Source organism: Echinops telfairi, unplaced genomic scaffold (genome assembly GCF_000313985.2).
Source record: "Echinops telfairi isolate 266 unplaced genomic scaffold, ASM31398v2 ScPeMD7_443;HRSCAF=831, whole genome shotgun sequence".
Classification (NCBI taxonomy): domain Eukaryota; kingdom Metazoa; phylum Chordata; class Mammalia; order Afrosoricida; family Tenrecidae; genus Echinops; species Echinops telfairi.
Window position 1 is genome coordinate 76,283,060 of NW_022104341.1, and position 18,477 is coordinate 76,301,536.

Sequence of the window (18,477 nt, forward strand, 5' to 3'; positions counted from 1 at the left end):
CTATGAGTCCACATTGATTCAATGGCTGTGAGTTTTGTTTGTTTGCCTTTTGAGGGGTCATTCTGACTTGAAATTTTCGAAATTTTTACAGTGGGAGCAGGAAAAATCTGAAGTCCTAAAGTGAAACTTTGTCAATCACTTGACCTTGTTCTCTTAACAAGAGTGGCTCCTTAATTACAATGTGAAACATCGTAAATTGGGTCAGGAGTCCCTGCATGGTATAGTTGGTTAACATGCTTGTCTGTTCTCTGAAAGGTTGGAGAGTTGAGTCTACCCAGAGGCACTTCAGAGAAAGGCCTGTTGATTTACTTTCACTCCCACAAAAATTCACCTATTGAAAACCTTACAGGAGCACAGTTCTGACACAGATAGCAATGGCACAAGTCCAAATTGACTCACCAATAACTGAACTAATTCTGTCAGGCTTGAGATTGTGTCAATACTTCTCACGGTGAAAAATAAGGATGATAGCTTTCAAATGCTGCGCTAACCTTTCTTACTGTAAAGTTCAAAGTTGAAGTTGAATGCGTTTGCTAGGTTCAATTAAGATTTTCCAAATGAATGAATAACTATATCCATTTGCAAGGCTGCCAATCTTATTGCTTAGAAAAAAGGCATGACCTTGCATTCATTCTGTCTGTCATTCAACAAATATTTTCTGGTTTTACTTTGTGCTGGCCTCTGTGCTAGACCCCAGGACACAATGACCAGCAAAATCATCATGGAACTTACCAGTCTGGTAGAGAAGACAAACATGACTCAGATGCTACACAAATAGTTGTATGAGTGACAAACTGCAAAGTACTGTGAGTGGAGTCTATGTTTTCTGCACACTTCTTAGATTACAAGGATTTTTTTTCTCCTGAGTAACTTCATGATAAATCATATTGTATAACCAAGCCCATTGCTGTGAAGCTGAACCCGTCAGTAAACCTACTGGACAGAGGAGAGATGCCCCACAGGCGTCCAAGGCTGTCGTCTTTATGGAAGCGGACTGCCTCACCTTTCTCCTGTGGACAGAGACCACTTAGTTAGCTTAACCACTCTGCACAACTGGGGCGTGTCGCCATGTAACATAGGGGTTAACATCCATAGTAGACTTGTCTGGCCTACACTTACCCACTTACTTACAAACTTGCCTCTTGGACATGTTTCTGGGTTTTTATTTCCACATCTTTTTAGCGGAGACAAAAAAAATAGGACATTCATCACAGAGTTAGTATGAGAAGGTAATGAGAAAATGCATGCAAACCACACTTATCATAATGCCTGACACATGGATGGTAAACAGGAGTTATTACTATTAATACACTTTTTGTTTATTTCTCTATTGTGCCAACTCTTACATCTCCCTCTTTTTCCAGGGAGAGACAATGTTTGAAATCAGACAGGTTTGGGGTTCAAATCTCAGGTCTTCCAACTATTAGATGCAAAATGGAACTAATAGGCCCTGTTTTGTAGTATTGGTCCTGGGAGCAATGTGGTGAAGCCTTTAGTGAGCCAAACGCAGGACCTAGCACTTGGTTTCCGGTCTTTTGACTTGGGTATCAATCCTTCAGTTTCGTTTCATCGACTATGGCCAGGGAAGAAGGGTTCACTTATTTAGACAGAAGGAGCTTCCTGAAACACTTTTCACAGGATGGAACGCTGGGTCAAGTGGACACTGAGATGACCTGGCCTCAGAGTGAAACCTTCAGCGCGGGAGAGGAAGCGCATACATGGAAAGCCAGTCCAGCCTCCTGGGTCTCATGACGGTAACTAGTTGGGCTGTCATACCTGTGTAACAGGAACTAACAGAGCCAGCTGAGAGTGGCCTCCTCAGATATGTTTTGATGTGGGTTTTTTGCGGTCTTAGCTAAGGACATAACTCAAAATACTGGGGAGAGGGTTTGAGAAATACCCATTCAGCTGCAAGAAGGAGATGAAATAAAGTTACCCCCAAGACTTCTTTTAATCTTATGCTGCCAAATTTCTCTGTGGCTTTGAGATCATGTTGGGCTCAGGAAGCGGGAGTCAGCAACTCTGAAGCATGAAATCAGGAAGGCACTGAAGGTTTAGATGGAATGCCAAGTCCCCAAAAGAATGCCTCTTTGTCGAAATGCCATCTTTGCTAAAGCAAAACAAATTTATCAGCATCTCCTTGAAAGTGCAAGGGAGAGTCTAAAAAGTTTAAGCGATTGAAAAAGGGTAAGTGGAAATTGATTGAACCTCATCATCATTACTAATTCAAGAAGTATAAAATGGTATTGCTAGTCTCCTTATTTGGTGAGCTGATTATATTATTTTATTTTAATAAATATATAAGTTTGTGTGAGGATTTATTTCCCCAACAGGACTTTTCCATCTACTTTTATGAAAATAAATGTCTCATGCTTTTCAGCTATACATTCCCAAGGGATTTTCAGGACTTAACGCTCATGCCGGAGGGAGGGTGTAGCATCAGCATGATAGTGTATGAATGATAGGATTCAGGTATCAGGCAGTGAAGGGGATTTCAAAAATATTCAAGCCAATCCTGATATTTCCTTGTTCACCCCCCCCCCCCCCGTAAAGTTTGGTCATCCTCAGCTGCATTTCATTATGTTTAAGAAAATAAATTTATATGTTTTTCTTTTTTTCTCCTCTACCCCATAGATGGATGGAAAAACAGATGGGTGAAATCTAAACATGGTCCTGATTATGGTAAATTTCGGCTCTCTGCAGGAAAATTTTATGGTGACAAAGAAAAAGATAAAGGTAAATACTGGAACTCAGGAACATACTAACTGACTGAAATGTTCTTTTGTATGTGATTACCAATCCAGCGCTTTCTCTTAAGATATAGGCGTGTGGAATCGATGGAGAAGAGCGAGCTCGCAACAACATAATAATGACTCTCTTTAAACAGCAGGCGTTCACAACCACACCCTTACTGCTTGCACGATTTCCAGTGGTGCTCCTAGCAGCCTTACGAGGTGGTTACGAGAGGTTCCCAGCTTGGCAGATTGGTTTTAGAGAGGTGAAGTGATTTCCCCAAGACTGCAGATGCAGCTGGAAAGATGCAGGACTGACTCGGATTGCAGTTCTGACTCCAGCACCGGGTTAGTCATCACTGACCACCTCACTCTCTTTGTCTTTGGTATTGTCGTCGTCGTGTGCTCTTTGTCCATTCTGACTGTGGTCCGACGGGACAGCATAGACGTGCCCCATAGGAATTCCTCAGTTGTGATCTTAGTATTTGTCAAACAACGATTTGCTCTTGAAATGTGGGGAAATACTGCACAACTTCTCGATGTTGCTCCTCCCTAAAGCACCTGGGTGCAGTGCAGCATGGAGAAGGCATACCTAAAGGTAACTCCCAGCTACCCAATTTGGTCCAGTCAATTTACTTTTCGGTGTGGAGAACATGGAGATAATAATCCTCACCCGCAGTGCTCATTCGAGCGGTGGTAAGAGGCAAATAGTGCTGCAGAAGAAGGGCGATGTCTAAAGACAGGCCTGCAGGCCGGGGTTTTTGTCCTATAAATAGAATCCATTGATCCTCCCCTGGAGTGATTTCTCATCTTCTCCCTCCTGGCCACGGTTATGAACTTCATCTTCACCCTTATTAAAGGAGAGCATGAAGATCGGCCTGGAAAGCATTTGCAATCTCATAGGAGAAGAGTGAAGAGCCCCAAGACCCCTGGAAACAAATCGGCAAAGGACCGATGGACCCCGGGGAGCTTCGTTCGCTTCTGCTGCCGCGAGAGCAGAAAGATTAGATGGTGTCTGGCTGTCACTGCCGACCTTTGGGACTGAAGGTCAGGGAGAAAATGGGAGAAAAATGTGAAACCAAGCTCAAAAACCTTTACAAACAAAATAACACAAAAATAGGCTTCCCGGTGTGATAGAGATTAGTGTGACTCCCAAGATCATGACCCTTTGACACCTTTCAAGCCTGGAACTGAACTCAACCCTGTGGGTCAACTTTTTGCGAAACCACAGAGAGAGGCTTCAGGTGCACAATAAAGGCAGGGAGGCATACACGTCTTAGAACAATCAGCCACAAGAGACTGGCATTTGCCCAGCAACGAAGCTCAGAAGGCAGGGAGGGACTAGAAAAAAGGACGGATGAAAACAGGAAAGACAGGAAGCGGGAAGGTTTCTGTTGCACTGTGGGGATTGCCAATGCCACCCAACAAGATATGTGTGACTTGTTGAATGGAAGACGAATTTGCTCTGTTAACTTTCACCCAAATCACAATAGAAAGCTGAAATAAAAATTCTCCAGGCGGGAGAGTGGAAGACTTTCTGCAATTGTCTTCTGAGGAGGATGAAGAGAGTACATGTGAATGAAGCACTTCGTGTGAGGAAGGGTCTAGACTGAGTCAAGGTTAACAGTGATTACGATTGTCGGGAGAGGAGGAGCCGGGCTTCTTCCTACCACGGCACTGGTGTACACAGAGCCTACTTCTGGCCACTCACGGACCTCAGAAGAAAGGGGACTTGTTTTTGTCAGGCTGCAAAATAGTATTCAAGAACTTCTTAGAGGCAACGTGGTATAGGGGGAGAGAGGGTGTGCGTGTAGGACAGAAAGAAGCTGTTAAATGAAGCTTAAAATTCCAGTTTTGTTTCTTACTAGCTGTTTGGCCCTGAGTGGGTCACTTGCCTCCCTGTGATCCAGATATTACTTTGTAAAGTGGGGAGAATATCCATTTTGAAGCATCTTTCTAAAGCTTGAATGAGAGACTTATCCAGCACAACGCAGCACACAGCAGGTGTGCAAGAAAGTACCAGAGATGGGTTAGGTCAGGAGCTAGGTCTCCCTTGCTGCTCTTTGTTCATTGAAACCTTAAGACTGTGTTCTCTGCTCCTAGGTCTCCAGACCAGTGAAGATGGCAAGTTCTACGCCCTCTCTACCAGGTTTAAGCCATTCAGCAATACAAATGAGACCTTGGTGATTCAGTTTTCAGTAAAACATGAACAAGGCATCGATTGTGGTGGTGGATATGTGAAACTGTTCCCTGACACCCTGAACCAAGAGGCTATGCATTCAGAGTCCAAGTATTATATCATGTTTGGTAAGTTGTTTGATAGAAGCTTCTGGGGGCTTCAGGAAGTCTTAATGAGAGTCACTACTGTGGTAGAAAAGGTTTAGATTGACTTGGAACAGAAATTTTCTACCATGAGAATGACCCCCCTAACTCCACCCACTCCCTTACGCCAACCCGTGCCCACCACACTCACCCAGAGCAAGACCCTTCAAAGACCAGAAAGAAAGGACTCTAAACCTAAAGGCTAAGACTAATCATACAAATAGACCAGTGAGGGCGACAGAGAGTCAACATGCCAGAAAGAGGGAGGAGCTCATAGACTACGTAAACTCTCAAAAGCATCCATTTCAATAAAACAGTGTGTTGCAAAGGCGGTCCCTTTCAGATTCACTGTAAGAGACAGCTCACTACTAACAAGTCAATTTCACCCCTAACGACCCTATGGGACAGGGCAAAACTGCCTGTGAGTTTCTTCTGAGCCTGTAACTCTTTACTAGAGTTGAAAGCCCCGTCTTTCTACTAAGAGGATGGTAGTTTCGAACTGCTGGCCTGTGGATCACAGCCCAACATGAAACCACTATGCCACCCTTGCAAAGTACTCGTCGTATATAATCTAGAATTTTGACCTATAATCCATAACTAGGACTCCTTGGGGTTGTCTAGCTCTTTGTGAGTGCCCACCTTGAATCCACTTTCACTATTATATTTTTTAAAAATATAAACAAGGGGGATCGAGTTGACAATAGCAATCAGAAAGATTAAACAACAGCAACAGGAAAGGTTAGGAACTTTAGGAGGCAGCGAGGTTACATTAATGAGGGAAGAACAGCTCAAGAGAAGGAGGGTGAGAATGATTACACAACTCAAAGAATGTCATCAGTGCCACTGAATTGGACATGTCAAAATTTGACCTGCCATCTGTTTTTGCTGTGTATTATCAATAACAACAAAAATAGATTATTAAAAAATTAAAACTCAACACAGCAACAATAACAAATCTAACACACAAAGCACTGATGAAGAATGTAGAGTTTACCGAATGCTTTTTCACAAACTCAGAGGAAAGGGTTACATAGCATACCGCAAAACTCCTCAGTTCTCTCTAAACATTTCTTTCTTTGCCCAAGGGGGTTACAGCTCTCCCTTCAAACTCTTGCAACAACTTCTTCTTCAACCATTCTCCCTCTTGTCCTGTCTTCAGCTTCTCCTCCCCCAACCCGAATCTTCTCTTTCAATCTCTCTGCCCACCCCCTGAACCAGAAGCGAATACAGAAACCATAGGATTCCATGGTTCAATGACATCAAGCAGTATTGTACAATTGTTACCACAATCAGTTTCCACATTGTCTTCCTTCTTGAACTCCAGGACATCAGCTCCTCCTCACCCTCCTCTTCTATGGTACCTCCCAGGAGCCCTTGTTCTACTTGTTGTCTCTATAGGGTCTTCCATCATGTTTTCCTATTTTTCAGTATAGGAAAACATTTAACAAAAATGCAAGAAGGACACCCCCCTAATGACAAAATACCTCTCAGATAAACCCCAATAGGGAAAACAAAAATCAAAAGAGCAGAAAATGTTGAAAACCAGATCAGGCCTAACATGTGTCAGAGGGAGGATCAAGTGACAAGGTTTTAACTGTTCAAGTCAGGTGTATCATTTTGATCTCCTATAACCATCTCTCCATGAGAGGGAAATCATTGGAGGCTTATTTCCTGTGTAGATTTCACAGATGTATCTTGGGTCCCCACTGTCATCCATAGCCTTCTGCAAACTAGAATCTCACAGTTCAAGCTCTGATACTATTCTCTCCTTTGGTTTTGGATTGTATGATTTACAATCCTTGGGTCAGGGATGTTGGTGTGCTTCTTCTCTTTCTTTAGCTCCATTTTCTTCAGAATTCACCCTTCTCAGAAGGAGTGTGTGTGTGTGTGTTAGGTAGAAGTCTACATTTCAGATAATCAATTTTGTATTCAACAATTCACCTATCAAGCCTATCAAGGTTTGGGGTTTTGGAATTGTGTAATAAGTACTCCTTTTTAGGAGGTTAACCTACGGGGCACAAGTTAAAGTGCCTTTGCACTGTCCAGGAGGGGAAAATGTGTGTGTGTGTGTGTGTGTGTGTGTGTGTAGTAATAGCAGTGGTGGTAGAAACTCACTGCCAATGAGTTGATTTCTACTCAAAAAGACCCTAAAAGACAAAGTAGAACTGCCCTTTCAGATTGTGCTCTGTTCTCAAGTAGAGTTTCCAAGACTGTAACTGTTTACAGAAGTAGAAAGCCTTATCTTTCTCCCTCTGAATGGCTGGTGATTTCAAACTACTAACCTTGTAGTTAGCAGCCCAATGCATAACCCTATGTCACCAGGGCTCCAGTGGCGGTAGGAGAATTGGAAACAATTTTAAAAATGTGATTGTAAAATTTTTCTTTTTATCATTTTATTAGAGGCTCATACAACCCTATCACAATCCATACATACATCAATTGTGTAAAGCACATTTGTACATTCATTGCCCTCATCATTCTCAAAACATTTGCTCTCCACTTAAGCCCCTGGCATCAGCTCCTCGACTGTAACATTTTTCACATGACTATTATTTATTTGATACTTAAAGTGGACAAGGGAGGTGTCATCATCTCTACTGTATCTCACGTGAATTTTTCCATTATTTGTGGCTATAAAATCTACTAGACTTAGAATAGTGCGTAAAGACAATATAGAGGTCGAAGGATAAGGGAAAAGCTAGTGATTGTGCTCTGTTCTCAAGAAAGAGGAGTCCATTCTTAGCAAAAACAAAAAACCAGAAAAGAACAAATACTGGAGAGGATGTGGAGAGATTGGAATGCTCACACATTGGTGGTAGGACTGTAGAACTATACAACCACTATAGAAATCAGTATGACTCTTCCTTAAACAAATGCAAATACAAGTACCGTATGATCCTGCAATCTCGCTACTTGGTAAAAATAAAGAAATAAAGAACAAACCACAAACAGACATGCACACTTATGTTTGCTGCAGCAATTTCTTTAATAGCAAAAAGATGGAAACAGCAACAACAAAAAGATGGAAACAATAAAAAACTTCAATTTTAGAGGAATGAATAAACAAACTGGTACATTCATACAATGGAATATTATGCATCCTTAAAAAACAATGATGAGTCTGTGAAACACTTTAAGACAGACAAAATTATAGAACGTTGTGCTTAGCAAAGTTTGTCAAACTCATAAAGATAAATATTGTATGGGACCATCATTATGAAGGAACATTTTTTTAAAATGGTTTTTGCAACAAAGAATAAGACTTTAAAGACTATGACACCCAATAAAATTATTTTTTAAAGAAACAATAATAATAATAAACGACTATGATAAGGTGTGCGGGTGGGGGGAGGAGGCGGTGGTAAAGTAAATGAAAACTATGGAGGTAAGGAGGTTGAAAAAAAAAAAAAAAGAAGAACAAAAAAGAACCACATATCTGAAGGGTCTAATGGGATACTGCTACTGATTTGATGAGATGGGCGGTGCAGCTGTCTGATATTCCATAAACAAAAGGGGAGAAAATATATATGTATAAACAAAAATATTAAATAAAGTTAAAATTTAAAGAAAAGGAAGGGAGGGAGGGATGGAGAGAGAGAGCCGGGTCCGAGTCATAAAAAACCTATAGGCTCCTTTCCCATCGGGTGGAAACATTGGTGTGAGTGGTTATAAAAGGAGAAAAGCAACCAATTACAAGGAACTATATGTGACCTCCTCCCTGGGGGACAGACAACCGACAAGTGGGTGAAGGGAGACGTCGGACAGGGCAAAATATGACAAAATACCCATTTATAAACTATCAAGGGCTCATGAGGGAGGTCCGGGGAGCGGGGAGGGAGGGGAAAAATGAGGACCTAATGTCGGGGGTTTAAATGGAGAGAAAATGTTTTGAGAAACGATGTACAAATGCGCTTTACACAATTGATGTGTGTATGGATTGCGATAACAGTTGTATGAGCCCCTAATAAAATGTTTTTTAAAAAAAAAAAGGAGAAAAGCAAAGCTGAAATGAACTTGGCTTCTTCTGTGACATACAAGTTCATTTCAAACAAACAAAAAAGAGGACATTAAGCCAGAAGATAAGATAAAGGCATGAGAGAGGAGAAAAAATGACGGTAGTCTACTTGTGAAGTTCCCAGTACACCCATTCTGGAGATGATGTGCAGGATCAGTCCTGCGCGGGCAGGGCTCATTGTTGAGTTCCATCAGCAGGGAACCCTAGCAGGAAATCAGAAAAAGAGATGGAAGTTGAGGTATTTCTTCTCCCAGGTGTGTCTTCTACTGAAAATCACAGCTTCTCTCCTGGCTGCTTTTTCTATAGGGCTCTGATTTTCTTTGTGGTTCTAGAAAACTTGGTGACTCCTTACTCTTTAAAGCAGTGGTTCTCAACTCTTTAATACAGTTCCTCATGCTGTTGTGACCCCCAACCATGAAATTATTTTCGTTGCTACTTCATAACTGTAATTTTGCTACGGCTATTAATTGGGCGGCCCCAGTGAAAGAGTCGTTCGACTGCCAAAGGTGTCGCAGTTGTGACCCGCAGGTTGAGAACCGTTGCTTTAAAGGCTAGGGATAGTAATATCCCAGTTGTTGCCAGCCCTGAGCACATCTCTGCTCCTTAACTTTTCTCGGTGTTCTGTGCATACCTTTGTATGTAGTCCCTTTAAAAAGATTTCACTCAAATAATCCTAAATTTGAAGATGTCATCTATTTCCTGTTAGGACCCTGATTGATACATAGACTATGTCTGCCTTGGGTCTTGGCCTTGACATAGACAAACTGCCTAAAAGCTATGTGACATCATTCATTGGGCCTTAATTTCCAGGCCCTGACATCTGCGGCTTCCGCAACAACAAGGTGCAGGTCATCTTTCATTATCAAGGGAAATACCATGAGAACAACAAAACCATCAAGTGCCCGGTAAGTATGTAGGCTAGTCCTACGCTTAGGGGAAGGATAAGCATTTTATATTTGTTATTTTATTGAATCCTTAGGTAGTAGATCTGGAGAAATGCTGTAAACTGCAAGAGTTCACAGAGAACAGCCTGATTCCCAAAGCCTACCAAGCTCTATGGAATCATCTTTTGGAGCAATGCTTAGATGATGCCGACCAGTTCCCATTGCTAGATTTGAAGAGAGGAGTGCGGGCTAAGAAGTGTTGTTAGGTGCCGTTGGTCAGCTCTGGCTCACAGCTACCCTGTGTACAATAGAACAAAGCACTGCTCAGTCCTGCACTAGCTTCACAATTGTTCTCAGGATCGAGCCCGCTGTTGTAGCCTCTCTGTCAATCCATCTCGTTAAGCACCTCTCTCTTTGTCGCTGCCCCTCTACTTTAAGAAGCATGATGTCCTTTTCTAGGGATGAATCTCTCCCAAAAACATGTCCAAATACTTGGGACAAAGTCTCGCCATCATCCCCTCTAAGGAGCACCCCGGCTATACTTTCAATAATCTTCACTAGCTCCACAATTCAAATGCATCGACTCATCTTCCATCTTCTTTCCTCAGTGTCCAACATTCACATGCATAGGGGGCAATGGAAAATACCATGGCTTGGGGCAGGCGCACCTTAGTCCTCAAAGTAACATCCTTGCTGTTGAACACTTTAAAGAGGTCTCGTGCAGCAGATTTACCCAATGCAATGTGTCATTTGCTCTCTTGACTGCTGCTTTCATGAGCATTGATTGTGGACCCAAGCAAGATGAAATTCTTGACAACTTTCATCTTTTCTCCATTTATCACGATGTTTCCCATTGGTTCAGTTGTGAGGATTTTGGGCTTAGGAGCCAGGGGAGGGTTTACTTACGTAATCACATCAAGCCAGAGAGGCCGAGGTCTGCTGCAGGATAATAGCTGGATTTCATCAGCACCTCCACAGGCACTTCCGGAGTACCAACTCTGTGTTGTGCCTTAGGCTGAAGGTTGAATGAGTCTGTATGGCCTCTGCCCCATAGAACCTACAGTCCAGTGAAGGTCACAGTCAAGCAAAGTAGAGTGATGACCCAGGATGATCAGGGTCTGTGAGAGCACAGAGGAGGCCCCTTACTCAATCTGGAGTGCTCCCCTGCACTGATTTTTGAAAGATTAGTTTGATTGGATCTAATGGAGTGTTGGGACAATTTGGGGGAAGATCCAATAGCATGAGAAAACTTAGGGAACCATGAAAATGAGTGTCACTGTGAGAGGTTTTGCCCAGATAGAGGGCCAGGGAGAGGCAGGAAATGAGTCTAGAGAAGCCAATGGGGACAGGGTCATTGGAGTACTGTGTAGGGCTTTCCTACCAGATTGTACAGGGGCTTAGGCAGGCTCTCCCAAGGGCGTTACTTTGGGATAGGCCTCATGCTGGAAGGTGCTGACACAGCAGATGATTCAAACATGACTCGGCCCTTGAAGACCCCAAAGTCTAGTGGGATAGACAAAGAAATGGATCTATAGCAGGATCAGAGCTACAGCAGAGGGGGAAATAGGAGAGCCTCAACACATGTGAGTTGAGAGCTAAAGGAAATCTGAGGAGGCCACTCACCCAGTGGCGAGAATCACGGAAGAGTCCTCTGAGTCTACAGTAGGAGAATGAGGCTCAGAGTCACCTGAGGGTTAATAAGGTGTAGAATAAGGTGATGAAGTGTGTCTGTGAACAGACGGGGGTGGCATTCGGGGAACTGAGGGTTTGCTTTTAGATGATGACTTTAATGCTTGAGTTCTAAATGTGTGCAACACAAGACTGAGATATCCCCCTCCCCCTTTTCGCTTTATAGATTAATAAAGACACTCACCTATATACTCTGATTATTCGCCCCAATGCTACTTATGAGGTCAAAATCGATAACCAGCAAGTGGCAGCTGGGGGGCTGGAAGAAGACTGGGCTTTCTTGCCCCCCAGGAAGATAAAGGACCCCTACGCCCGGAAACCAAGGAAATGGGATGAACGACTACAAATAGAGGATCCAGAAGACAAGAAACCAAAGGTCAGAGGATGCTTGTCTGAGAAGCAGGCAGGGATTGTGTGGAGCAGGAACCAGATTTCTTCCTGGTTACTTTTGGGCCCAGGGGAGAGCAGAGAGACTGCAGGCTCTGCTGAATGGACCTGGGAAGGTGGAAACTCTCGGCAGAAGTGGAGTTCTAGCCAGCCTATAGCCCCAGGGATAGGATGCTGGCTGTCTGCCTCCGAAATCCAAAAAGCAGTGGGCCCTGGCTACAAACCAGGAAACTGCCCCAGTCCGAAAAGACGCTGAGTCATTGTGAATCTGGTGGACTGGGCTTGGAAGTAAGCCCTCAGTCAATCTGAGAAAATAGCACCCAGGTGAACTGCCAAGCAGACTGAGCAAAGCCTTGGAAGCACCACAGTAGAAGAAATGGGGATGCTGGAGTAGCCTGTTTGTGACTTGGCGCTCTCTTAGGAAATAGGAGGGTCTTATAGTACAGTGGCCCTTGTGGCACAGTGGTTAAGCATTTGGCTGCTAAATGCAAGATTGATGGTTTAAACCTACCACTGCCTTAGGGGGGTAAGGATGTGGCAATTTGCTTCCATTAAAATGTGTAACCTTAGATTAATAATAATGTCATTATTAAACTATCAAATATTATATGGAGATCACTTATAATGTGTTTTAGCAGGAAGTTAATATGCTCCCTCTGAAGTGAACCATAGATATATAAACAAGATGTGTTCTGTGAATGGTTTTTGAACTCACATCTTAAGACACAAAACCTGATCAAAGAACACGTAGTTATTACACTCATTACTTACCCTCGGGAGGCTATCACTGAAGATTTGAGTGCTATAGTAAGATGCAATGAGGGAATCAGAATGTGCTTGATTAGAGTCTAGGGTTTAAAGACTTGTCCTAAAACAAGCTGTCATCTAAAGGAGCCCAGAACTAGTCTGTGCAGAAGAGGGGGGGAAAAAATCTAAGTGTGGTAAAAGGACTTTTAATAAAATCTATGATCAGAGGAGGGGATGTATTAGAGCTTAAGTTCTGAGCAATGGGATTGCAGAAGACTATGGTTTGTAGTGGGAACTCTAAACCCATTTTGAGTGCCATTGTCCGAAGGAGTGTCTTTGCTGTGATTCTCTGGTCAGACCGCAGAGGCAGTCTGACCCTAAGAAACTTGTCTGGGCATGCTCCTGATGGATCTTAAAGTACTAAGTCACAGGTTATGAGTCAAACCCTGACCAAAGTGGTCAGAGAACTGTGAACCAATCTTGTAAGTTTTTCTAATATGCAGTAGTATACATATCCAAGTCATAGTCTTTTTTCTTGCTTCTGTAGTTCATTTATAACTAAGATGAATTAATAAATGTCTCTAGAAAGAATTAATAGATCTTAACCTTGGAAGCCTTATGAAGCAGTTCTACTGTCCTACCTGGTCCTTATAAGTTGGAATCAGGTTTGGCTGAACTACAAAGACTGATCTAGATTTGGGAGCATCCTGGAGTACAAGGACTGGAGAGAGGCCTTCAGGAGAAGAAAGACAAGCTGTTATGACCATTAAACAAAACCTTACTCACTGCCATTGAGTCAATTACAACTCATAGTGACCCAAGGTGGAACTGCCCCTGTGGGTTTCTGAGACTGTAACTCTTTATGGGAAGAGAAAGCCTCTCCTGTCTCCCTCAGAGCTGCTGGTGATTTTGAACTGCTGGCTTTGCAGTTAGCAGCCCCATCTATAAACACTATGCCACTAGGGCTCCTGGGGTCTATGACAGTAGGGGCACAAAATTGAGGGAGCAGGGTCAGAGGCAAGAGGAAACCTAATCTCACTTAGCTTAAAATACTCAAATTCAGAGTGATGGTAAACTCAGAGGATTCAGAATTGCCTACAGGCTTTCATCATTCCTACACTGGGTTTGTTTGCAGAAGCCTGAGCTGGCCCTTCATGCAGGGAGGACAGGAGTGGGGCGGAGATAAGGATCCAGGAGCAACCTGATTGCACTCTGGAACTCCAGGTTCACTGGAGTTTGATGCATCTGTCTTCATAGGAGAATATTTCATTTTAGGACTGGGAGGACTCGGAGTACATCCCAGACCCAGCAGCTGAGAAGCCAGATGATTGGAATGAGGCGATGGATGGGGAGTGGGAAGGGCCCCTGATACCAAATCCGAAGTATCAGGTGAGGAGTCTTTCAAATGGGTGTGGGAAATAAGAGAGAAAGGGTGGGATTCGTAATTTGAAAATCAGAAACTCTGAGAGGCTGTGATCCCCTCCTCTTCCCACCCACCACCTCTCGTGAAAGTGTCGCCTCCTTGCTCTCAGAGCCAGGCCTGGATGGGGAAGGGCAAACTGGTAAAGGCGAATTGTGGGAAGGAGAGGTCCAGGCAGCTCTGGTTTGTTGGGAGTGGTGGAAAGCAGCCAGTGAAAGGAACTCCATCAAAACAGGAACTAGGTCAGAGGTCAGAGGTCAAATAGAAGTCTCAGGAGTGATCCAGAAGCTGGAGGGGTGGGATGGGAATGGGCCAATCGTGTCAGGAGGTAGGGAGGACTTCCTTTTAAGGGAGACTCCTCCTTCGTGTTAAGCCCAGAGGGGAAATAAAGGACTAAATGGTCCAGAGTGAAGAAAGCAGACGGAAGCAAGCACAGTTTTATTTGGCCGCAGTTTTCTGTGCTGCGAAACTGGAAGAGAACGACTCCAAGTTCCAGGGCTCCCAGAGGATAGTCAGTCTCTGTGAAGCCACAGCTTACCTTCATGAATGAGCTTCGGCAGAGAACGGGGCCAGAGTCCGAGTGGCTTTTGCCCAGCTCTCCCTCGGTTGAAAGGGAACTTAGCAGGGTCTTGTCCACCAGCCCAAGGAAGGGGAAGGAATCTCCACGGATCTTCACAGTTATCTTTAACAACCGATCACCTAGCTGACTGTGTGAAACTAAGTAACATAGAAAAATATGAATGCCACGTTTACTCTTTGGTTCTTTGCTTAGGGACAATGGAAGCCTCGGATCATTGACAATCCTAATTACCAAGGGGAGTGGATTCATCCTGAAATAGACAACCCCAAATATAAGCCTGACCCCACCATTTGTCACTACTATAACATCAGTGTTCTCGGGCTGGACCTTTGGCAGGTAAGTATCTTTGGACGCAGAGCCACTAATCAACAGCCTTTCTACAGCTTTTACAAGGTAGCAAGAACCTCAAGTTGTAAATCACAGGCTTGAATGAGTCATGATTTTCCTAAGCCTCAAACTACTCATCCTTAAAATGGGACTGCTTATATTCATCCTAAAATTACAATAGCTAATCCCTACTGGTTACCAACCCTCATATTAGAGACTTTGGAGAGACTACTTAGGAGTCCTGGTGGTGCCGTAGATTAAGTGTTGGGCAGCTAATCAAAAGGTTGACTGTTCAAACCACCAGCTGGTCTGTGGGAGAAAGATGAAGCAGTCTGTTCTGATGAAGATTTACAGCCTCTGAAACCCTTTGAAGGAGTCCTTGAAGTATAGTGGACAAAACACTGAATTGCTAACCACAAGGTCAGAGGTTTAAACCCACCGGCTACTCTGAGAAAGAAAGATGAGCCTACCTGCTTCCTTAAAGAGTTAAAGATTCAAAAATCCAAGGGTGCAGTTCTAGTCTGTCCTATAGAGTCTCTCTGAGCAAGAATCAATTTCATGGCAGTGAGTTTAGGGGTGTGTGTGTGTGTGTGTGTGAGAGGGAAAAACCCTGGAGAAAAGCTAGACTCTAGGAGATAGAGTCTGTAGGAGTTAGAATTGCCTCAATGATAGTGGATTATTTTTCTAGATATAATTCAATACTCACTATGAAATCTCTAATTTCTAAATGCAATAACCAAGACTCAGAAAAATGCCACAGTAATTCCCAGAAGACATATGTCTGTTAAGCAGAAAACCTGGGATTTGCATGCAGGTCTTTCTGACATTGGAGTTAGGATTTTAATACTTTACATGGTCTCTGATGGAGATAAAGGGAAATCAGAGGTTTGGTGAACTTTTTATTTATTAAAAATTTTTGTGTGTGTGAGTAGCGATACCATGAGGGTATGGGGAAGGGAAGGGGAGAAGGGAGAGAAAGAGGGAACTGATCACAATGATCAATGTATAACCCCTTCCCTGACACCCTGAGGGGCACAAACAACAGAAACGTGGGTGAAGGGAGACAGCAAATGGTGTTAAGATATGAAAATAGTAATAATTTATAATTTATCAAGGGGTCATGAGGGTGAGAGAGTGGGCGTGGGAAGGGGAACAGAGGAGCTGATACCAAGGGCTCAAATAGAAATAAAATGTTTTGAAAATGATGATGGGAACATATGTACAAATGTGCTTGATACAATTGATGTATGGATTTTTTTAGAGCTGTAAGAGCCCCCAGTAAAATGATTCATTTAAAAAATTGTGGGTGGGGGAGGATGTGGTGAACTTCGTGTGTGTGTGTGTGTGTGTGTGTGTGGTGTGAACTTTTGAAACAAAATCTCTGATCAGATTTGAGGAAGTTTGCCCCAGCCATAAAGACAAATCCGGTCTTAGCCGCCCCCTCTCAGCTTGTCATCTTGTGATAGGCTGTGATTGGTAGCAAAAGGGCTCAGATACTCCGGCCTTCGGAGAGTTGTCCTCTCGCTGTCTTCTCTGGGCTCTGTTACTGAAAATGGAGAACACTCAAGCACAGGCCACAGAGTCTAGGCCTTGGTCTAAGCTCCCTTCCAGGTGGCCTCTAAGAAACTGCAGTCTGTACAGTACTGGAAGAAACATTCTCTTGAAAAGGAAGGAAACTCACTTTTGGTGAACACCTGGGTTCAGTATATTACCCGTACTTAGACCGTGGGTTAGGAACAAGAGCTACTCCTGTGGCTTCAGAATTTGTAGGTCAGTTGGGATAGGTCCTTTCAGTTCTCATGTAGCCTTAGGGAGTTAGATGTTGGCCTACTAACTGTAAGGACAGTCGTTTGAACCCACCAGCTGCTCCACAGGAAAATGATGAAGCTTTCTGTTCCTATCAAGATTTGCCTTCTTCAGAACCTGTACAGGGTCACTATCAATCAGAATCAACATGATGGCAGTATTTTGGGGAGTTTGGGGTGGTGGTGAGGGCAGCTGTTGGTAGTGCAAGAAAAGGCCCACAGTCTTTTCAATGATTCAAAAGCTGCACATACAGCAAGTGAAGATGAATGTGATGAATTTGCTACAAGTAGGGGGTTGGGTCAGTCCTTTCAGAGCAGGACTTCAAACCACTTCTTCCCAGTTCAGTACCAGCCAAGGAAGGTCAAAGATGGTGGTCCCCCATTCAGCCATGGTGGCTGACTGTGTCAGTCTGGGTAGACTAGAGAAAAAAAATCCATGGACACACATATGTGTATAAGAAAGAGATTTATATGCAAGAGGAATTGAACATTGAGAAAACATCCCAACCCAGTCCAGTCCAAGGCCATAAGTCTGATATTAGCCCTTATGTCCAATACCAATCTATAAAGTCCTCTTCAGACTCACGAAACGCATGCAATGAAGCTAAATGCAGGACGATCACAAGCCAGTGGGTAGAAAGTCTTTGGGTCCAGTGGCGTTGTAAGCATCTCAGTGCTGGCAGGGGTCTCTCTGTGGCTTCTCCGGCTTCCGAGGTCTGGTTGGGTCCATGTGGCTTGTCTTCTCCAATGTCTCCCAGGAGTGTCAGAGAGAAGTGTCTCTCACTTCCAAGGAGGAAGTACCAGATTTCCCAGAATTCTCAGGAGAAGGCCATGCCCGCATGGAGGCCTCGTTGACTATGATCTGATTGACAAGCTAGACTCCAGCCCTGCACTCTTAATTCTCAAATTGACAAACGATTATATATCCACCACACTGACCATGTTGCTTTCAGAGTGTATGACTCTCCCGGTCAATAATCCTGCCTCACTCAACAGGCTTCCTGAAAGGGCTCATTTCTCAGCCTCCCATTCCAGGGCTTCAAGCTGTCGTTTTACCTGTCTGGTTACGGTGACATATCATCAAAACTGTAGAAATTCCAGTTTATCTGTTCCTGCTTTACTTTGTGGGCCATGATAGAACTGATTCAACACCTTAAAGGGAAAGTAGATGTCATTGTGGGTATGAGCTGGGCTGTGAACCACAAGGTCAACATTGGGAGAGAAAGGGTTAACTTTACTTAGATAGACCCTCAAGGGGAGAATATGCCCCATATTGTATTCCTCATTGGACGCTTTTTTTTAATTAGGCACATTTGATCTTGTTTTCATTCAGGCCTCGGTGACCCATGTTGTGTGCTACAGACAACTGAGATCTTAGACTCCGCCCTTTTCAGGTGCACAACATCCTTCAGAGGCCACACCAGAAGGATCTGACTTGGAAACTCCGCTAAACAAACTGGGTTTTTTCTTTAATTAACCATTTTATTGGGGGACCTCTTAAAAATCTTATAACAATCCATCATTCAATTGTGTTAAGCACACTTGTGCATATGTTGCCATCAGCATTTC

General features: G+C 43.5%; 1 protein-coding gene across 1 annotated transcript in view; it reads left to right on the forward strand.

Annotated features, from left to right (window-relative positions):
* The first annotated feature begins 1,276 nt into the window (after positions 1-1,276).
* Positions 1,277-18,477, forward strand: part of LOC101661269 (calreticulin-like) — a 26,818-nt gene continuing 9,617 nt past the window's right edge. The window contains exons 1-7 of the mRNA XM_004699666.1: positions 1,277-1,283; positions 2,635-2,736; positions 4,836-5,039; positions 9,880-9,974; positions 11,809-12,018; positions 14,052-14,165; positions 14,969-15,112. Of these exons, the coding sequence (XP_004699723.1) occupies positions 1,277-1,283; positions 2,635-2,736; positions 4,836-5,039; positions 9,880-9,974; positions 11,809-12,018; positions 14,052-14,165; positions 14,969-15,112 (876 nt within the window). The remainder of the gene's footprint in view (positions 1,284-2,634; positions 2,737-4,835; positions 5,040-9,879; positions 9,975-11,808; positions 12,019-14,051; positions 14,166-14,968; positions 15,113-18,477) is intronic.